The sequence below is a fragment of the Erinaceus europaeus genome, chromosome 14 (genome assembly GCF_950295315.1).
Source record: "Erinaceus europaeus chromosome 14, mEriEur2.1, whole genome shotgun sequence".
NCBI lineage: Eukaryota > Metazoa > Chordata > Mammalia > Eulipotyphla > Erinaceidae > Erinaceus > Erinaceus europaeus.
In genome coordinates, this window is record NC_080175.1 from 42,058,402 (window position 1) to 42,076,162 (window position 17,761).

The 17,761-nt window shown below is 49.0% G+C and overlaps 1 protein-coding gene across 3 annotated transcripts in view; it reads left to right on the forward strand.

Annotated features, from left to right (window-relative positions):
* MYO1G (myosin IG) overlaps nucleotides 1–13,028 on the forward strand; it is a 46,188-nt gene extending 33,160 nt beyond the window's left edge. For 2 of the 3 annotated variants that reach the window (XM_060171594.1, XM_060171596.1), the window contains exons 17-22: nucleotides 530–753; nucleotides 863–1,007; nucleotides 4,251–4,355; nucleotides 4,522–4,635; nucleotides 10,729–10,883; nucleotides 11,655–13,028. In XM_060171594.1, the coding sequence (XP_060027577.1) occupies nucleotides 530–753; nucleotides 863–1,007; nucleotides 4,251–4,355; nucleotides 4,522–4,635; nucleotides 10,729–10,883; nucleotides 11,655–11,811 (900 nt within the window). In that variant the 3' untranslated portion in view covers nucleotides 11,812–13,028. The remainder of the gene's footprint in view (nucleotides 1–529; nucleotides 754–862; nucleotides 1,008–4,250; nucleotides 4,356–4,521; nucleotides 4,636–10,728; nucleotides 10,884–11,654) is intronic. The other variant, XM_060171595.1, reaches the window with a different exon arrangement.
* Nucleotides 13,029–17,761: the final 4,733 nt, after the last annotated feature.

Here is a 17,761-nt window from a genome sequence, read left to right on the forward strand (position 1 = left end):
AAAAGAAAGATTGAGAGAGAGAGAGAGGAGGAAGAAAGAGAACCAGAGCATCAGTCACATTTGAGGCCAGGGATGGAATTCAAGACCTCATGTTTGAGAGTCCAATGTTTTATCCACTGAGCCACCTCCCGGACCACCTGCCTCTCTCTCTCTCTCTCTACTTTCTACCTCCTTATCTCTCACTCATTAAACAGATGTAAATAAAATATTTTTAAATTCTGTATTTACTCACGAGAGAGAGATAAGAGGAGCCAAAGTACCATCTCTCCCCACCACTCCACCTCCCAGACTGTTGCTGTTCATCTTTCTCTCCGGGTCCCAGGCAGCATGGGTCTCAAAGGCAGAGAGTGGGAAAGCAATTCCTTCCCAGAATCCAGGGCCACACCTGTCAGTAACCTCTAGCCAGGTGGAGGTGGGTCCTGGGAGCTGACGTCTGCAGAGAGATGCAGCGTGTCCCCGCGGGCCCAGCCCTGACCCCTTGGCTCCCTAGCCCTCTGGCCCCATGACCCCCTGACCCGTGTCTCCGTAGGCGTGGCGGGGCACGCTGGCGAGGCAGCGCTGCCGGCGACTGAGGGCAGTCTACACCATCATGCGCTGGTTCAGGAGGCACAAGGTGCGTGCTCACCTGGCCGAACTGCAGCGGCGCTTCCAGGCCGCTAGAGGGCCCCCGCTGTACGGGCGGGACCTGGTGTGGCCTGAGCCCCCCGCAGTCCTGCAGCCCTTCCAGGACACCTGCCACGCGCTCTTCTGCAGGTACCCGCCCTGGGGCACGCTGGTGGGGACGAGGCCCGGGGCGGGGAGGGTGCACCAGAGACTTCTGACACTCCCATCGTCACCCCCACCTTCCGCTGACCCTCTGCAGGTGGCGGGCCTGGCAGCTGGTGAAGAACATCCCCCCTTCAGACATGGCCCAGATCAAGGCCAAGGTGGCTGCAATGGGGGCCCTGCAGGAGCTGCGCCAGGATTGGGGCTGCCAGCGCGCCTGGACCCGAGACTACTTATCCTCTGTGAGTGTCAGCCTGGGAGCTGGGCTCCTCCTGCCCTTCCTAACTGTCCTGTCCCAGGCCTGACTGCCCACCCTGGCCGTGACCCACACCCCTCTGCTTTTGCCCCGTTCCTTGGAGGTCCAAGCTGCACTGTCTCCCCTTCAAGTTCTTTTTCCAGCCGCCACGTATTCTCTCCCTCTTTTTCCTTCCTTACCACCAGGACTTCACTGGAGCTTTGTGCCTACACCATTTCACCACTCCTGGCAGTTTTCTTTTGTTTTTCTTTTCATATAGAGGATGAAAGGCAGGGAGGAGGGGGTTGGGTGGTGGCTCACTTGGTTGAGCACATATGATACCATTCACAAGGACCTAGGTTCAAGCCCCTGGTCTCCACCAACACCAGGGCAGCTTCATGAGTAGGGAAACAGTACTGTAGGTGTCTTTCCTTCTCTATCTCTCTCATTTTCCCCGGCCCCTCTTTCTCTCTATCCCCTCTCAATTTTTCTCTGTCCTATCAAACAAACAAACAAACAAACAATAAATAAATAAATAAATAAATAAATAGGGAGGGGGAAAGCCACTGGGAGTGGTGGATTTGTCATGCAGGCACCGAGCTTCAGCATTAACACTGATAGCAATTTAAAAAAGGTGTATGTGGGGGAGGCTAGGTGGTGGCACACCTGGTTGAGCGCACATGCTACAATGCACATGGAACCAGATTGTCCCTGGTCCCCACCTGTAAGAGAAAAGCTTTACGAGTGGTAAAGCAGTGTTGCACTTGACTGTCTCTGTACCTTTCACCCTGCTCTCTCTACTCTTTCTCTCTCTCTCTCTTAACCAGAGCACTGTTCAGCTTTGGCTTATGGTGATTCAGGGGCTTGAACTTGTGACTTTGGAGCCTCAGGCATGAAAGTCTGTTTGCACAACCATTATACTATCTCCCTCCTCCCTCTTTCCCTATCATCCCCTTCTCCCTCAATTTCTGGCTGTCTATCCAATAAACAATAAAGATAATACAAAAAAAGATGGGGGCAAAGGTCAGTGGCACACATATTACCATGTGCAAGGACTGGGTTCAAACCACCGCTCCCCACCTGCAGAGGGGACCCTTCACAAGAATTGAAGCAAGTCTACAGGTCTCTATCTTGATCTTTTCCTCTCTATCTCCCTCCCCCTCTCAATTTCTCTGTCCTATCTAATAAAAATAGAGGAAAAAGGGGCCAGGTGGTGGCACAGCTGCTTGAGCACACATGTTACAATGCGTAAGGACCCAGGTTCAAGCCCCCAGTCCCCACCTGCAGGGGGAAAGCTGCACAAGTGGTGAAGCAGAGCTGCAGGTGTGCCTCTGTCTCTGTCTCTCTGTCTCTCTCTCTATCACCTCCTTCCCTCTGAATTTCTAGCTGTCTCTATCTGATAAATAAAGATTTAAAAAAATTAGAGAGGATGGGGGAGTCGGGTTGTAGCGCAGCGGGTTAAGCGCAGGTGGCGCAAAGCACAAGGACCGGCATAAGGATCCCGGTTCGAACCCCGGCTCCCCACCTGCGGGGGAGTCGCTTCACAGGCGGTGAAGCAGGTCTGCAGGTGTCTATCTTTCTCTCCTCCTCTCTGTCTTCCCCTCCTCTCTCCATTTCTCTCTGTCCTATCCAACAATGACAACAACAATAATAACTACAACAATAAAACAAGGGCAACAAAAGGGAATAAATAAATAAAATAAATATTTTAAAAAATGAAAAACAAAAAAAAATTAGAGAGGAAAAAAGGGAAAACGGCTGCCGGGAACAGTGGATTCATAGTGCTGGCACTGAGTCTCAGCAGTACTTGGTGGCAATAAAAAACAATAATAATAAAATTTTTTAATAAAGGAAATGATGATGGTAGTGCAGTGGGTTAAGCGCATGTGGTGCAAAGCGCAAGGTCTGGCTAAGGATCCTGGTTCGAGTCCCAGCTCCCCACCTGCAGGGGAGACGCTTCCCAGGCAGTGAAGCAGGTCTGCAGGTGTCTGTCTTTCTCTCCCCCTCTCTGTCTCCCCTCCTCTCTACATTTCTCTCTGTCCTATCTAACAACAACAACATCAATAACAACAATAATAACTACAACAACAATAAAAAAGGGCAAAAAAAGGGAAAATAAATGTAAAATTTTTAAAAAAGGAAATGATAATAGACAGAAATAAGAGATTCATACTCTGACCACTCAGGAAGCTTTCCCATTGGGTGGTGCCCAAATATGGTGGTCAAGGACTCAGACTCGGGTTTACTTGCACACAGTAAAGTGTATGCTCTACCAGCTGCACCTCCTCCAGCTGCACCCCCTCATGTTTTCATGCCGAGCCCCACCCCCATGTTCTCAGGGATAGTCCTCCCATTCTTTTTTTTTTTTTTTTTTTGCCTCCAGGGTTATCGCTGGGGCTCAGTGCCTGCACTATGAATCCACTACTGGAGGCCATTTTTCCCATTTTGTTGCCCTTGTTGTTGGTATTGTTATTGTTGTTATTGCTGTTGTTGTTGGATAGGAAAGAGAGAAATGGAGAGAGGAGGGAAGACAAAGAGGGGGAGAGGAAGATAAACACCTGTAGACCTGTTCATCACCCTTGAATCGACCTCCAGGCAGGTGGAGGAGTTGGGGGCTGGAACTGGGATCCTTACGCCGTTCCTTGCATTTCATGCCATGTGCATTTAATTTGCTGCGCTACCGCCAGGTCCTGGTTTCCCCCATTCTTTGTGCCAACATCCCACTAACAGGCACAACCACCTTAAGTAGAGTCTCCTGTCATAGCACCCCCATCCCTAAGCACAGCCCCATAGCCTGTTTCTAGAGAATGGCTCCCATCTGACACCCATGCCCTGACGCTGCCTGCCCCTCCTTAGGGTGCTGCCAGTGGCATCCCAGCCCAGTTAGTTCTCCAGGAGACACAGGCTGACAGGGCCTGGAGGTGTGGCCAGGACAGCAGCTTGGTGTGGTGGGGCCCTGTTTCATTGGGACCCTGCTGTCTCCACCTCTGTCCAGCCAGAACAGTCCCCGGCTGAAGAAGGCCACGGGAGAGGTTGTTATGGTGGGCACAAACATGTGTGTCCAGAGCTCTGTCCTGTAAAGAGTGTGGTCACTGGGCCCCCAGAGATCCCAGAATGTCAGGCTGGCTCAGCGCAATAGTGTGCACATTGCCTGATTCGGTTTACTGAGGTGAAGGAGAGCTGTGTCCTAGTGAGCATGATCCCAGCATCCCATCCCAAGCCACCGCCCACTCCACTCCCCTGTCCCCAGGCCACTGACAACCCCTCAGCCTCAAGCTTATTCACCCAGCGACTGAAGACACTCCGTGACAAGGATGGTTTTGGGGCGGTGCTCTTTTCCAGCCATGTCCGCAAGGTGAGAGGGGTTGGGGGCTTCCCCATCCAGGCCTGGCTCAGCTGTTTCAGTAGGAGAGAGCTACTGTGGAGGCAGGTGAGAGCAAGCTGGTGGGTGAGGAAACCTGCCCAAAGGGAACCCCACCTGCAGACCTGTGCCAGTGACTCCAGAAGGGCCTGTCCCACAGGTAAACCGCTTCAACAAGAGGAGAGACCGGGCTCTGCTGCTCACTGACCGGCACCTCTACAAGCTGGAGCCGGGCCGCCAGTACCGAGTGATGCGGGCGCTGCCTCTGGACACTGTGAGTCAGGAGGGCAAGTGGCTCTGCCTTTCTGCATTGTGTTGCAAGAGTGTTGGGTGCGAGTGCACTCTATGGGGTGTGAGAGAGTTCTAACTGGCCCGGTGATCCAATGGGCACTGCCTCCCTCCCACCTAGCCATGGTGGCCAAGAACTTTCAGCACTAGCTCAGAGGAGTGCCCCTCGCCCTCCCTTCTTACTTCCGCTGTGGCTTTCTGTTGCCCACAGAAGTCTAATTCAAACCCATGTATACAGTCCCCTACCCCCTCCTGCTCCTCTCTCTTTAATATTTTTATTTATTTATTTATTTTTTAAAAAAATATTTTATTTGTTTATTCATGAGAGGGATAGGAGAGAGAGAAAGAACCAGACATCACTCTGGTACATGTGCTGCCAGGGATTGAACTCAGGACCTCATGCTTGAGAGAGCAACATTTTATCCACTGAGCCACCTCCTGGACCACTATTTATTAATATTTTAAAAAATATTTTAAAAAGTTATTTATTGAGGTTGGGGGTATAGCATAATGGTTATGCAAAGAGACTTTCATGCCTGAGGCTCTCAAGTCCCAGGTTCAATCCCCCAGACCGCCACCATAAGCCAGAGCTGAGCAGTGCTCTGGTAAAAAAAAAATATAAATATATATATACATATTTATTTATTTATTTATTGCACACCCAGTTAAGCAAATATTAACAAGGTCAAAGACCAGGGTTTGAGCCCCACACCCCACCTACAGGGGGCTCACTTCACAAGTGGTGAAGCAGGTCTGCAGATGTCTTTCTCTCCCTCTCAAAGCTTGAACTGGAATCCTTGTGGGAGTCCTTGAACTCTGTACTATGTGGGCTTTTTTTTTTTAATTAATTAATTTATTTATTTTCCCTTTTGATGACCTTGTTTTTTTTATTATTGCTGTAGTTGTTTTATTGTTGTAGTTATTATTGTTGTTGTCGTTGTTGGATAGGACAGAGAGAAATGGAGAGAGGAGGGGAAGACAGAGATGGGGAGACAAAGATAGACACCTGCAGCCCTGCTTTACCGCCTGTGAAGCGACCTCCCCTGCAGGTGGGGAGCTGGTGGTTCAAACCAGTATGTGGGCTTAACCCTGTACACCACCACTCGGCTCCCTCTTCTCTCAATTTCTCTCTGTCCTATATAATAATAATAATAATAATAATAAGAAGAAGAAGAAGAAGAAGAAGAAGAAGAAGAAGAAATAATAAAGAAAGAAAGAAAGAAAGAAAGAAAGAAAGAAAGAAAGAAAGAAAGAAGAAAAAAATGGGGCTGGGTGATGGTGCACCTGGTTGAGCGCACATATTACAGTGTGCAAGGGCCCAAGTTCAAGACCCTAGTCCCCACCTGTAGGGGAAAAGCTTCACGAGTAATGAAGCAGGGCTGCAGGTGTCTCTCTGTCTCTCTCCCTATCTCCCACTTCCCTCTCAATTTCTGTCTGTCTCTATTCAATAAACAAATAAGGATAATAAGATGAAAGTGTCTAAAATATTTTTTAAAAAAGGAAAAAATGGCCACCAGGAGCAGTGGATTCATAGTGCCGGCACTGAGCCCTGGTGATAACTCTGGTGGCAATAAAAAAAGAAAGTGGGGAAGTCAGGTAGTAACACAGCAGCTTAAGTGCATATGGCGCAAAGTGCAAAGACCGGCATAAGGATCCCGGTTTGAGCTCCTGGCTCCCCACATCCAGTGGGGTCACTTCACAAGCGGTGAAGCAGGTCTGCAGGTTTCTATCTTTCTCTCCCCCTCTCTTTCTTCCCCTTCTTTCTCAATTTCTCTCTGTCCTATCCAACAACACGAAATCAATAATAACAACAACAATAATAATCACAACAATGATAAAAGAACAAGGGCAACAAAAGTAGCCTCCAGGAGCAGTGGGTTCGTGGTGCAGGCACCAAGCCCCAGCAATGACCCTGGAGGCAAAAAATAAAAAATAAAAAAAGAGGGAGCTAGGCGGTAGTGCATCTGGTTAAGCACACACATTACAATGCACAAGGACCTGGGTTTGGGTCCCCCGTCCCTAGCTGCAGGGGAAAAGCTTCACTAGTGACAAAACAGGGCTGCAGGTATCTCTCTCCCTCTCTATCTCCCCTCACCTCTCAAATTCTCTCTGTCTCTATACAATAACGAATGAGTAAAACATAAAAATTTTAAAAATATATTTATTGATAGAGACAGACAGGGAGAAATCAATGGGGAAGGGGAGATAGGAAAGGAGTAGGGCCTGGTAGTGATGTACCTAATTGCGTGCACAAGTTACAATGTGCAAGGACCCAAGTTGAAACCCCTGATTCCCACCTGCAGGGGGAAAGCTTTGTGAGTGATGAAGCAGAGCTACAGGTGTTTCTCTGTCTCTCTCCTTCTCTTTTTTTATATTTATTTATTTATTTAGTATTGGGTAGAGACAGAGAGAAATTGAGAGGGGGTGAGGGAGACAGAGATAGATAGATAGATAGATAGATAGATAGATAGATAGATAGATAGATAATAGGGACCTGCAACACTGTTTCACCACTTGTGAAACTTTTCCCCTGCAGGTGGGGACCAGGGGCTTGAACCTGTGTTCTTATGCACTGTAATATGTGTGCTTACTCAGGTAGGCCACTGCCTGGCTCCAGTCTCTCTCCCTCTCTATCACCACCTTCTCTCTTGATTTCTGGATGTCTGTATCCAATAAATAAATAAAGATAATAACAATAAGAGAGAGAGGAAAAAAGAAAAAGGGACACCTGCAGCACTGCTTTGTCACTCGTGAAGCCTTTCCCCACCAGGTGTGGATGGGAGAATGCTTGAACCCTGGTCCTTCTATACTGCACTCTGATCAGATGCAACATGGTTTGACCCCATGAAAGTCTTTTTTTTTTTTTTTTTTAGCAGAACATTATTCATCTCTGGTTTATGGTTTTATAGTGGTGCAGGGGATTGAACCTAGGACTTCAGAGCTTCAGGTGTGAGAGTCTGTTTGCATAACTATTATGCTATCTTCCCCTGCCCATTAGCTTTTTTAAAATTAATTTAATGAAAGTTGTACAAAGGGAAAGAGAGAGAGAAAGTACTGGAATCTCAGCACCTCAGGCATGAAAGTCTAGCAGAACCATTCTTTTTTAAAATTATTTATTTATTCCCTTTCATTGCCCTTGTTGTTTTATTGTTGTAGTTATTGTTGTTGTTCTTGATGTCATCATTGTTGGACAGGACAGAGAGAAACAAAGAGAGGAGGGGAAGACAGAAAGGGAGAGAGAAAGACAGACACCTGCAGACTTGCTTCACCACTTGTGAAGCGACTCCCCTGCAGGTGGGGAGCTGGGGGCTCAAACCGGGATCCTTATGCCGGTTCTTGCACATTTCACCACCTGCGCTTAACCCACTGTGCTACCGCCCTTCTCCCTAGCAGAACCATTCTGTTGTCTCCCCAACCTATTGCTACACTTTCTCTTTTGTCAGTTCTGTCCCACTGCTCCTGGTAGGCATTTTATCCTTTTCGTCCCAGAGAGAGACAGACAGAGAAAAGGGGGAGGGGAGGCACACCACAGCACCATTCTACCATTCATGAAGCCTCCCCTGTGCTGTGCATGTTGCTCCCATGTACCAAGCCAAGAGCTGGAATAAATTCATGTCCTTGAATATGGTAAAATGTTCACTCTATCAGGACAGCCATCCCCCTGCCCTGTGATTTCTGACCCAAATGGCCTGACTCCCCCACACTTGTGTAGCTGACTGCTCCCCCATTCCATCCCCAGACCTGTCCCCAGTGCCCCCTTGGTATCCCATGCAATTGGGTTCCCATAGGCAAGGAGCCACAGGGTGGGGGCAAGGCAGTTGTTGGGGTGGGAGGTGATCCAGCTTGGGATCCCTATAGCTGTCAGAATTTTGGGGTTCCTCTAGTCCATGGCTGTCACCAATGTGGTTCTTTTAATGTAATAAATGGAAGGATCAGCTTTTTTTTTTTTCTGTCCTATCTAACAACAACGACATCAATAACAACAATAACTACAACAATAATAAAAAGGGCAACAAAAAGGAAAATAAATAAATACAAAATGTTTTTTAAAGTTATATATTTCCCCCTGACTTATGGATACATATGTCTGCCTCTTGGGCCCTGGTTCATATCTAGGTGTTAGCAGAGTGTTTTCTATACCTTGAAGCTTTGACTTCATCCCCTGAACATTAAGAAATATAACTAAGTAAACCCTAGTCATTTGAGTGAATAATTCAGTAGATCGTGGTCTCTTCTGACTTGCACTTATCAAATACTGAATGTATGTCAGGACTGTATATTAATCATTTTAATTCTCATAATGACTTTCTCTCACAGTTCAGGTAAGGTTTTTGTGACATAGAGCAGTGTGATGACTATGTGTCTGGCCCTTAAAAATCAGGCTACCTGCTCTACCACTTGTTAGCTGTGTGACCTGGCCATGGGCAAGTCACTTCAGCCTATGTGTCCAGTTTCCTCATTTGCCGAATGAGGATCTTCATAGGAGAGTTGTAACGTGTGCACTTTACCTGCTGACTTGATCGATACTATATGTAGAGTACTTGTGACAGTGCCTAGCATTAGAGTAAGTATTAGTTACTCCAGGACTAGTTAACAGATAAGAGTGTTTGGAAGGTGAAATAGCTTGCCCAGCTAAACTGTGAGCACTGACATTTTAATCCAATTAGTCTAATTCCAGGACTCATGCTTTAACCACGAATGCCTCTTAGGATTCTCCAGTTCCTTTAGTTTTAAAAATGATTTATTCAAAAACATTATTCTGGCATATTCGATACAGAGGATTGAACTTGGGTCCTCAGGTATTTAAGTCACTCAGTCTAACCGCATTGCACCACCTCCTGGGCTGCTCTTTAACTTTTTTTAAATTTTTTTTAAACAATTTATTTCTTTATTGGGGAATTAATGTTTTACATTCAACAGTAAATACAATAGTTTGTACATGCATAACATTCCCCAGATTCCCATTTAACAATACAACCCCCACTATGTCATTCATCATCTTTCATGGGGAAAATACAGGTCCATGAAAGGGTCAGCTTTTACTGTAATAAAAAAAAAAAAGAAAAAAAAAAAAAGGGTCAGCTTTTTAAAATATTTCCTTATTGAGGGATTAATGGTTTACAGTCTACAGTAGAATAAACAGTTTGTACATGTGTAACATTTCTCAGTTTTCTACATTTTCATTCAACCCCCACTAGATCCTCCTCTGCCATCACGTTCCAGGACCTGGACCCCCACCCCATCCCAGAATCTTATACTTTGGTGCAATACACTAACTCCTGTCCAAGTTTTGCTTTGTGTTGTTCCCTTCTGTTCTTATTTATTTATTATTTTTACCAGAGCACTGCTCAGCTCTGGCTTATGGCAGTGTGGGGGATTGAACCTGGGACTTAAGAGCCTCAGGTCTGTTCTTATTTTTTAACTTCTGTCTATGAGTGAGATCATCCCATATTCTTCCTTCTCTTTCTGGCTGATCTCACATCCATTTATTTATTTATTTTCCTCCAGAGCACTGCTCAGCTCTGGCTTATGATGGTGCTGGGGACTAAACCTGGACCTCAGAGCCTCAGGCATGAAAGTCTTTCTGGATAATCACTGTGCTGTCTCCCCAGCTCTTCTTTCTCTCCTCCTCCTCCTCCTCCTCCTCCTCCTCCCCCTCCTCCTCCTCCTTCTCCTTCTCCTTCTTCTTTTCTTTTTTACCAGAGGAACGCCTCAATCATGAGTCATTTTTTAGGTAACCATGTATACTATCTCCTCTGCCCTAGCTCCTCATTCTTACCAGCCCTGTGTTTGAACATGTCATCCTCCCCCTTTATTTATTAATATGACAGCGGAGAGGGAACCAGCATCACTCTCTGGTGCATGAGAGCTGGGGATGGAATTCACAACCTGGAGCTTTTAAATCCAAAACTCCAGCCACTGCGCCCCCTCCCGGAACTGACACCTTCCCCTTTACGGGTGGGTACAGGAGAGGATCTGAAGGGAAGCTGGATTGTGCAGTCTGTGCAGGACTGGCTCCTGGAGAGGCCCACAGGAGGGTCACACCCTTGACCTTGCTCCCATCCCCCGCCGCCCCCAGGTGACGGGACTGAGTGTGACAAGCGGGCGGGACCAGCTGGTGGTGCTGCACGCGCGGGGCCAGGACGACCTGGTGGTGTGTCTGCACCGCTCGCAGCCGCCGCTGGACAACCGCGTGGGGGAGCTAGTGGGCGTGCTGGCGGCGCACTGCCAAGGGTGAGTCCCGGGGCGCGGGGACTTGGAGGGCGTCTGGGGATGTGGGGAAGCTGGGAAAGCTGGGGGGCGGGGACAACTCTCGAGCTCTGCCAGGATTGAGTCCCTGGGCACTGGGGGGGGGGGGGGGGGGGCGGGAGTAGGGCTAAAGGCTGGGGGGGGCGGGGAAACTAGGGGTGCTGAGGAGGTAGGGGAGTGGGGACAACCGCATAGGGGAGTTAGTGGTCACTTCCAGGGGTGAGTCAGTTTTGCAGGGACTGGGGGGGTTGTCTGGGGATCCGGGGAAGCTGGGAAAGCTGGGGGGGCTAAGGGCGGGAACAACCGCGTGGGGGAGCTAGTGAGCGTGCTGGCCGGGCACTGCCAGGGGTGAGTCTAGGGCCGCGGGATGGGGTGGGGGATGGCTCAGGGCTGGAGGAGAGGCGAGGGAGGCTGGGGGAGGGGCGGCAGAAGCTGGCGGGTGGCTGAGGAGGTTAAGTAGGCTCGGGGTGGCGGGGGACTAGAGGAAGTTGGAGGGGCTGAGGAGGCTGGAGGAAGCTGGGGGACGCGGACAGCTGCGTGGGGGAGCTGGTGGGCACTGGCAGGGGTGAGTCTGGGGGAGCTGGGGGCTCGGGATTGGGGGAGGTGGAAGTTGGAAGGAGCTGGAGAGACTGGGGGAGGCTAGGGGAGGATCAGAGGGCTGAGACAACCGCGAGGGGGAGCTGGTGGACTTGCTGGCCACGCACTGCCAGGTGTGAGTCGGGGCGCTGCCCCCCTGACGCCCGCCCCGCATTGCAGGGAGGGTCGCCCCCTGGAGGTGCGCGTATCCGACTGCATCCAGCTGAGCCAGCGCGGGGCGCGCCGTCTGGTGTCTGTAGAGCCGCGGCCCGAGCAGCCCGAGCCGGACTTCCGCTGCAGCCGAGGCGCCTTCACTCTGCTTTGGCCCAGCCTCTGATTCGGCCCGTTCCATACCGGGGCTCCCCGGGGATCCTCCGTCCAAGCCCCGACTCGAGACCAGTGGACATCCGCACGGCCAATCGGCCCAGCATGCCAACCGGGGCCCCTGCAGGAGGTCTGGAGGCCGGCGGGGTGGAGCAGCAAGAGGGGCCCCCTCCAGGCACTATGATGATGTCACCCCAGTGCCTCCCAGCCACCCCCCCAGCCCTGAGCCCTCCCAGCACTCCCTCCGCACCCCACCCCCACCCCCCGCTGTCTCATCTGCTCCTTCCCTCTGTGGGTCTCTGAGTTCATGGGGCTCATTGTTGGCCTGTGGCCCCGTTAGTGGGAAGGGAGTAGGCATCTTTCTGCTTGGCAGGGTTATCCTCATTTTGCAGGTCTCTGTCAAGCTGCTCTGCACCCACCTCGCTGATGTCAACTCCCTCCCCGGCTCCCTGGCCGAGCCAACAGGTTAAGGAGGTGCGGGGGGAGGGGGGTTACTCGCAGTCCTGAGTACTCTGAGAAAAGTTAGGTGGGCCCTCACCTTTGCCTGCTTCCTCCCAGAGTTCCACGCGGGGACTCTCTTACACACCCCTATTTGGGGGTCTAGCCTGTGGGGTCTCCTTACCCAGCACAATTTCCTCCAGCCCGCAGGGAGAAAGGTCATGACTGCCAGATGACCTGGGATCCCGGGGTTGAGACTTCAACCCTGCTCACCCCACCCCCACCCCGCAGAGGTGGAGGTTGTGACATGCTAGGAAACGACTGAGCTCCAGCCCCATCTCAGGCCCACCACACCCTTATGTGGGTGCCCTGTCGCTCCATGCTCCCAGCTGCTGTCATGCCGTCCCCGCCCCCACCCCCACTGCTAAACTCTGGTTTATGGTGGTGGGGGTGGGGGGGGACTGAGCCTGGGACTTTGGGACCTCAGGCATGAAAACCTTTTTACATAACTATTGTGTTATCTCCCTCACTCCCACCAGCCTGTCTGTCTATTTTTTAATTAAAAAGAAAGGGCTGGTGGAGTAGCTCACTTGGATAGTGTGCTGCTTTGCCATGTGCTTGACCCAGGTTTGAGTCCTGACGCCACCACGCTGAAGGGAGTGTCGATACTGTGGTCTTTTTCACTGTCTTTCTCTGTTTCTAAGGATGGGAGAGAGGGTCTGCCAAGAGCTGTGGAGTACATAGGCACAAAGCCCCAGTGTGGCAAGAATAAAAGAAATTTTACAATCCCTACCCTGGAATTGAAAGTTTTCCCTCTTGTACTCTTAAGACAAAGAGTGTTCAGTTTGGAAATAAGGGGATATAGAAGACTCCCCAGGATGGGGAGATAGCACAATAGTCATGCACAGACTTTTGTGCCGAAGGCCCTAAAGACACCAACATAAGTCAGGGCTGAGCAATGCTTTCATCTTTCTCTCTCATTAAAATAAATAAATAAATAGTGGTCCCAGAGGTGGCACAGTGCCTATCAAGCAGGAGGACCCAAGTTCAATCCCCAGCCACACATGTACCAGTAATGTATGGTTCTTTTTTTTGTTTTGCCTCCAGGATTATCACTGGGCTTGGTGCCTGCACTACGAACCCACTGCTCCTGGAGATCATTTCTTTCCCTTTTATTGCCCCTGTTGTTTATTGTTGTAGTTGTTATTGATGTCATCATTGTTGGATAGGACAGAGAGAAATGGAGAGAGATGGGGCCCTGGATCATTACACCCGTCATTGCGTTTCCCGCCACATGCTCCCGCCATATGCACTTAACCTGTTGTGCTACCACCCAACTCCCCATTTTTCCCATTTTATTGCCCTTCTGGTTATTGTTATTGTCATAGCTGTCATTGTTGTTGGATAGGACAGAGAGAAATGGAAAGAGGAGGGGAAGACAGAGGAGGAGAAAAAGACAGATACCTGCAGACCTGCTTCACCACTTGCTAATCTACCCCCTGCAGGTGGGGAGCCAGGGGCTTGAACTGGAATCCTTTAGCCAGTCCTTGCACTTTGTGCTATGTGCGCTTAACTCTCTGTGCTACCACCCAGCTCCCTGATGTATGGTTCTCTCTCTCTCTCTCCTCCTATCTTTCTTATTAATAAATTTAAATATATATTTTAATTTTTTTGAATAAATAAAAACAGTTTAAATTGATTTAAAAATATTTTATTGAAAGGGATATAGAGGGAGTCCGGTGGGTTAAGCGCACGTGATCCAAAGCGTAAGGACCGGCATAAGGATCCCGGTTTGAGCCCCCAGCTTCCCACCTGCAGGGGAGTCTTAACAGGCAGTTAAGCAAGTCTGCAGATGTCTGTCTTTCTCTCCCTCTCTCTGTCTTCCCCTCCTCTCTCCATTTCTCTCTGTCCTATCTAACAACGATGACATCAATAACAACAATAACTACAACAACAATAAAAAAGGGGAAACAAAAGGAAAATAAATATAAAAAAATTATAGGGAGCCGGGCGGTAGCGCAGCGGGTTAAGCACACGTGGCGCAAAGCTCAAGGACTGGCTAAAGGATCCTGGTTCGAGCCCCCGGCTCCCCACCTGCAGGGGAGTCGCTTCACAAGAGGTGAAGCAGGTCTGCAGGTGTCTGTCTTTCTCTCCACCTCTCTGTCTTCTCCTCCTCTCTCCATTTCTCTCTGTCCTATCCAACAACAACCACATCAATAACCACAATAATGTTAAACAACAAGGGCAACAAAAGGGAAAATAAATAAAATGTTTTTAAAAATTATAAAAGAAGGGGATATAGAAAGATCAGAGCACAGCTCAGCTCTGGCTTTGAGTGGTACTGGGGATTGAACCTGGGAGCCTCAGGAATGAAAGCCTTTTACAGAACCATTAAGCTGTTTCCCCAGCTCAATAAAAGTATTCTTAGAGGACTTTTTTTTAAAAGATTTTATTTATTTATTCATGAAGATAGGAGAGAGAAACAACCAGACATCACTCTGGTACATGTGCTGCCGGGGATTGAGCTCAGGACCTCATGCTTGAAAATCCAATGCTTTATCCACTGCACCACCTCCCAGACCACAAGAATTATTTGTTAAGAAATTGCACCCATATGTCAATTCAAACCATTAACACACACACACACACACACAATAAAAATGGAAGGGAAAAAAAGAGAGAGAGAGACTTGTTTAAAAACACTGCAGTGCAGAGTTCAGACCCTCTGTGTCAAGCTCTAATCTGGAGTGAGTTTAGCTGCATTCTGTGACTCAGAAGCAGATGGCTTGGCTAGCCCTTCAAAGACAGGGACAGCCAGGCTGGGGCTGGGGGCTACAGGGCTTGGTCTCGGCCATATGGAGTCAGGACAGCACACTGGAGCCAGCCCAGAGTAAGTCAGGCGACCCAACAGTGACAGAAAGACCAGGGGAGTAGCTCAGTCTGTCAGGATGCCAGCTTGTCTTCCTGAGGCCCCAGAAGCCACAGGGTCAACCCCCTGGTACTATCTTTTGCCAGAGCTAAGCAATGCGCTCTCTCTCGCTCCCTCTCTCTCTCTCTCTCTCTCTCTCTCCTGTCTCATAACAAATGGATCGATAGATTATAGATATTTGAAGAAAGACCAGGGTGTCAGTGGGAAGTGAGCAGGCAGAGGTACAAGACACAGGGACAACTCAGAACTGAGACAGCACACATGGAGGTCACTCAGCAGGGATGGAGTCCAGGAACTGCCCAGGTGTGACGTGTAGGAAGGGCAGCCCCAGGGGACACCTCCCCCCCCCCCAAGAATGACTTCCCTGTGCTCCCAGGGTTGCTCCAGCAGCACTTATTCTGCCTGACGCTTTCCCAGTAAGACAAGAGCATCTGGGGGCCAGGTGGTGATGCACTCAGTTGAGTGCACACATTACCATGAGCAAAGACCTGCAGGTGGGGGAAGCTTCACAAGTGGACACAGACAAATTGGTTCCAGGTGGAAGCATTTAAGCAATGCAATGGATAAGAAAATATGAACTGGGCAGGGGTAGATAGCATAATGGTTATGCAAAGAGACTCTCATGCCTAAAGCTCCAAAGTCCCGGGTTCAATCCCCCACCCCACCATAAACCAGACAGAGCTGAGTAGTGCTCCAGTTATTTAAAAAAAAAAAAAAAAAATGGCGGAAGGAAAAAAATGAACAAAGAATATATGAACAAGGAGCCTATGTATCATGCTAGAAAAGGGAGTACATTTTTTATTATTTATTCCCTTTTGTTGCTCTTGTTGTTTTATTGTTGTAGTTATTGTTGTTGTTGATGTTGTTGGGTAAGACAGAAATGGAGAGAGATGGGGAAGACAGAGGGGGAGAGAAAGAATGACACCTGCAGACCTGCTTCACTGCCTGTTCTTCTTCTTCTAGGGTTTGCCCTTCTTCCGTAGCCAGTCAACAGCGTCAGGTTGAGCCTGATGCAGAGTTTCGAGACCTCCTTTGAATCTGGAGAGGTGGCAGTCATTGACTATGTGGGTCATAGTCTGTGAAGCAAAGGGAGTACATTTTAAGGGTCACAGGGAAGGCTGGCTCCATAAGGGAGACTGGGTAGGGAGTCTGACGAAAGCACAGTGGGTTAAGCACATGTGGAGCAAAGTGCAAGGTCCAGCATAAAGATCCTGGTTCAAGCCCTGGCTCCCCACCTGCAGGGGAGTTGTTTCACAGGCAGTGAGGCAGGTCTGCAAGTGTCTATCTTTCTCTCCCCCTCTCTGTCTTCCCCTCCTCTCTCAATTTCTCTCTGTCCTAACAATGACGACATCAATAACTACAACAACAAAACAACAAGGGCAACAAAAGGGAAAATAAATATTTAAAAAAAAAGGGGGGGAAACTAGGTGGACTTGACTATATCACAATTGCAGTCCTTTCTCTGAAAAAATCAGAACGAAATTCAAGTCACCTGAGAGGATGGGCTGTGGAACAGAAAGGTGACACCCTCACTGTGCCCTACACACCTGGAGCTCAGCTCAGGCTCTGTGAGCTGTAGACCTGTGCTGCTCACATCTCACCTAGTGACATGTTGAGTTTCTCACACTCAGGGCTGGGTGGTGGCGCACCTGGCTGAGAGCACATTGCAATGTGAAAGGACCCAGGTTAGAGCCCCTGGACCCCATCTGCCAGGGAAGCTGTGTGAGTGGTAAAGCATGCTGGAGGTGTCTGTCTCTCATCCTCTCTATCACTCTCTTCCCTCTTGATTTCTGGCTGTCTCTATCCAATAAATAAATAAAGATTGGAAAAAAAATTTTTTCACGATCAACTACCAGGTGCAATTATTGTCTAAGGCACAAGTATGCAAGTATTAACTTCCCAGCTAAACAAGCAGTAAATGACGCCCCTCCCCCACTTTATTTTGCTCTCAAGGCTTTGCTGGGGCTTCATGCCAGCATGGCTCTACCACTTCTGGTAGGCTATTTTCTTTCTTTCTTAAAAAAAAAAAAAGAAAACTTTATTATTTATTGAATAGAGAAAAAGAAAATTGAGAGGGAAGGTGGAGGTTGGGGGGAGAGGGAGAGAGAGATACCTGCAGCACTGCTTCATCAAATGCGAAGCTTCCCTCCGGCAGGGGCCTTGAACCTGGGTCCCTGCACATAGTAATGTGTGCACTCAACCAAGTGTGTCACCACTCTAGACTATTTTATTTTCTTCAGATAGAGGGTGAAAGATAGGGAGAAAGAGTGAGGCGGGGTAGATAGCATAATGGTTATGCAAAGAGACTCTCATGCCTGAGGCTCCAAGTTCTCAGGTTCAATCCCCTGTACCATCAGCCAGAGCACAGTGCTCTGGGAAAAAAAAAGTGAAGAGGGGAGACAGCACAGTACTATTTCACCATTCTTAAAGTTTCCCCTCTGTGTGGTGCTCACACACGGTGGCCAAGGGCTCAAACTCTGGTCCCTGTATACGGCAAAGTGCCCACTCCACTGGGCGAGCCATCTCCAAATGGCCCGTCCATCCTTCCTTTCTCTCTTTCTTTCTATTTATTTTTATGTTTTTAAAAAATATTTAT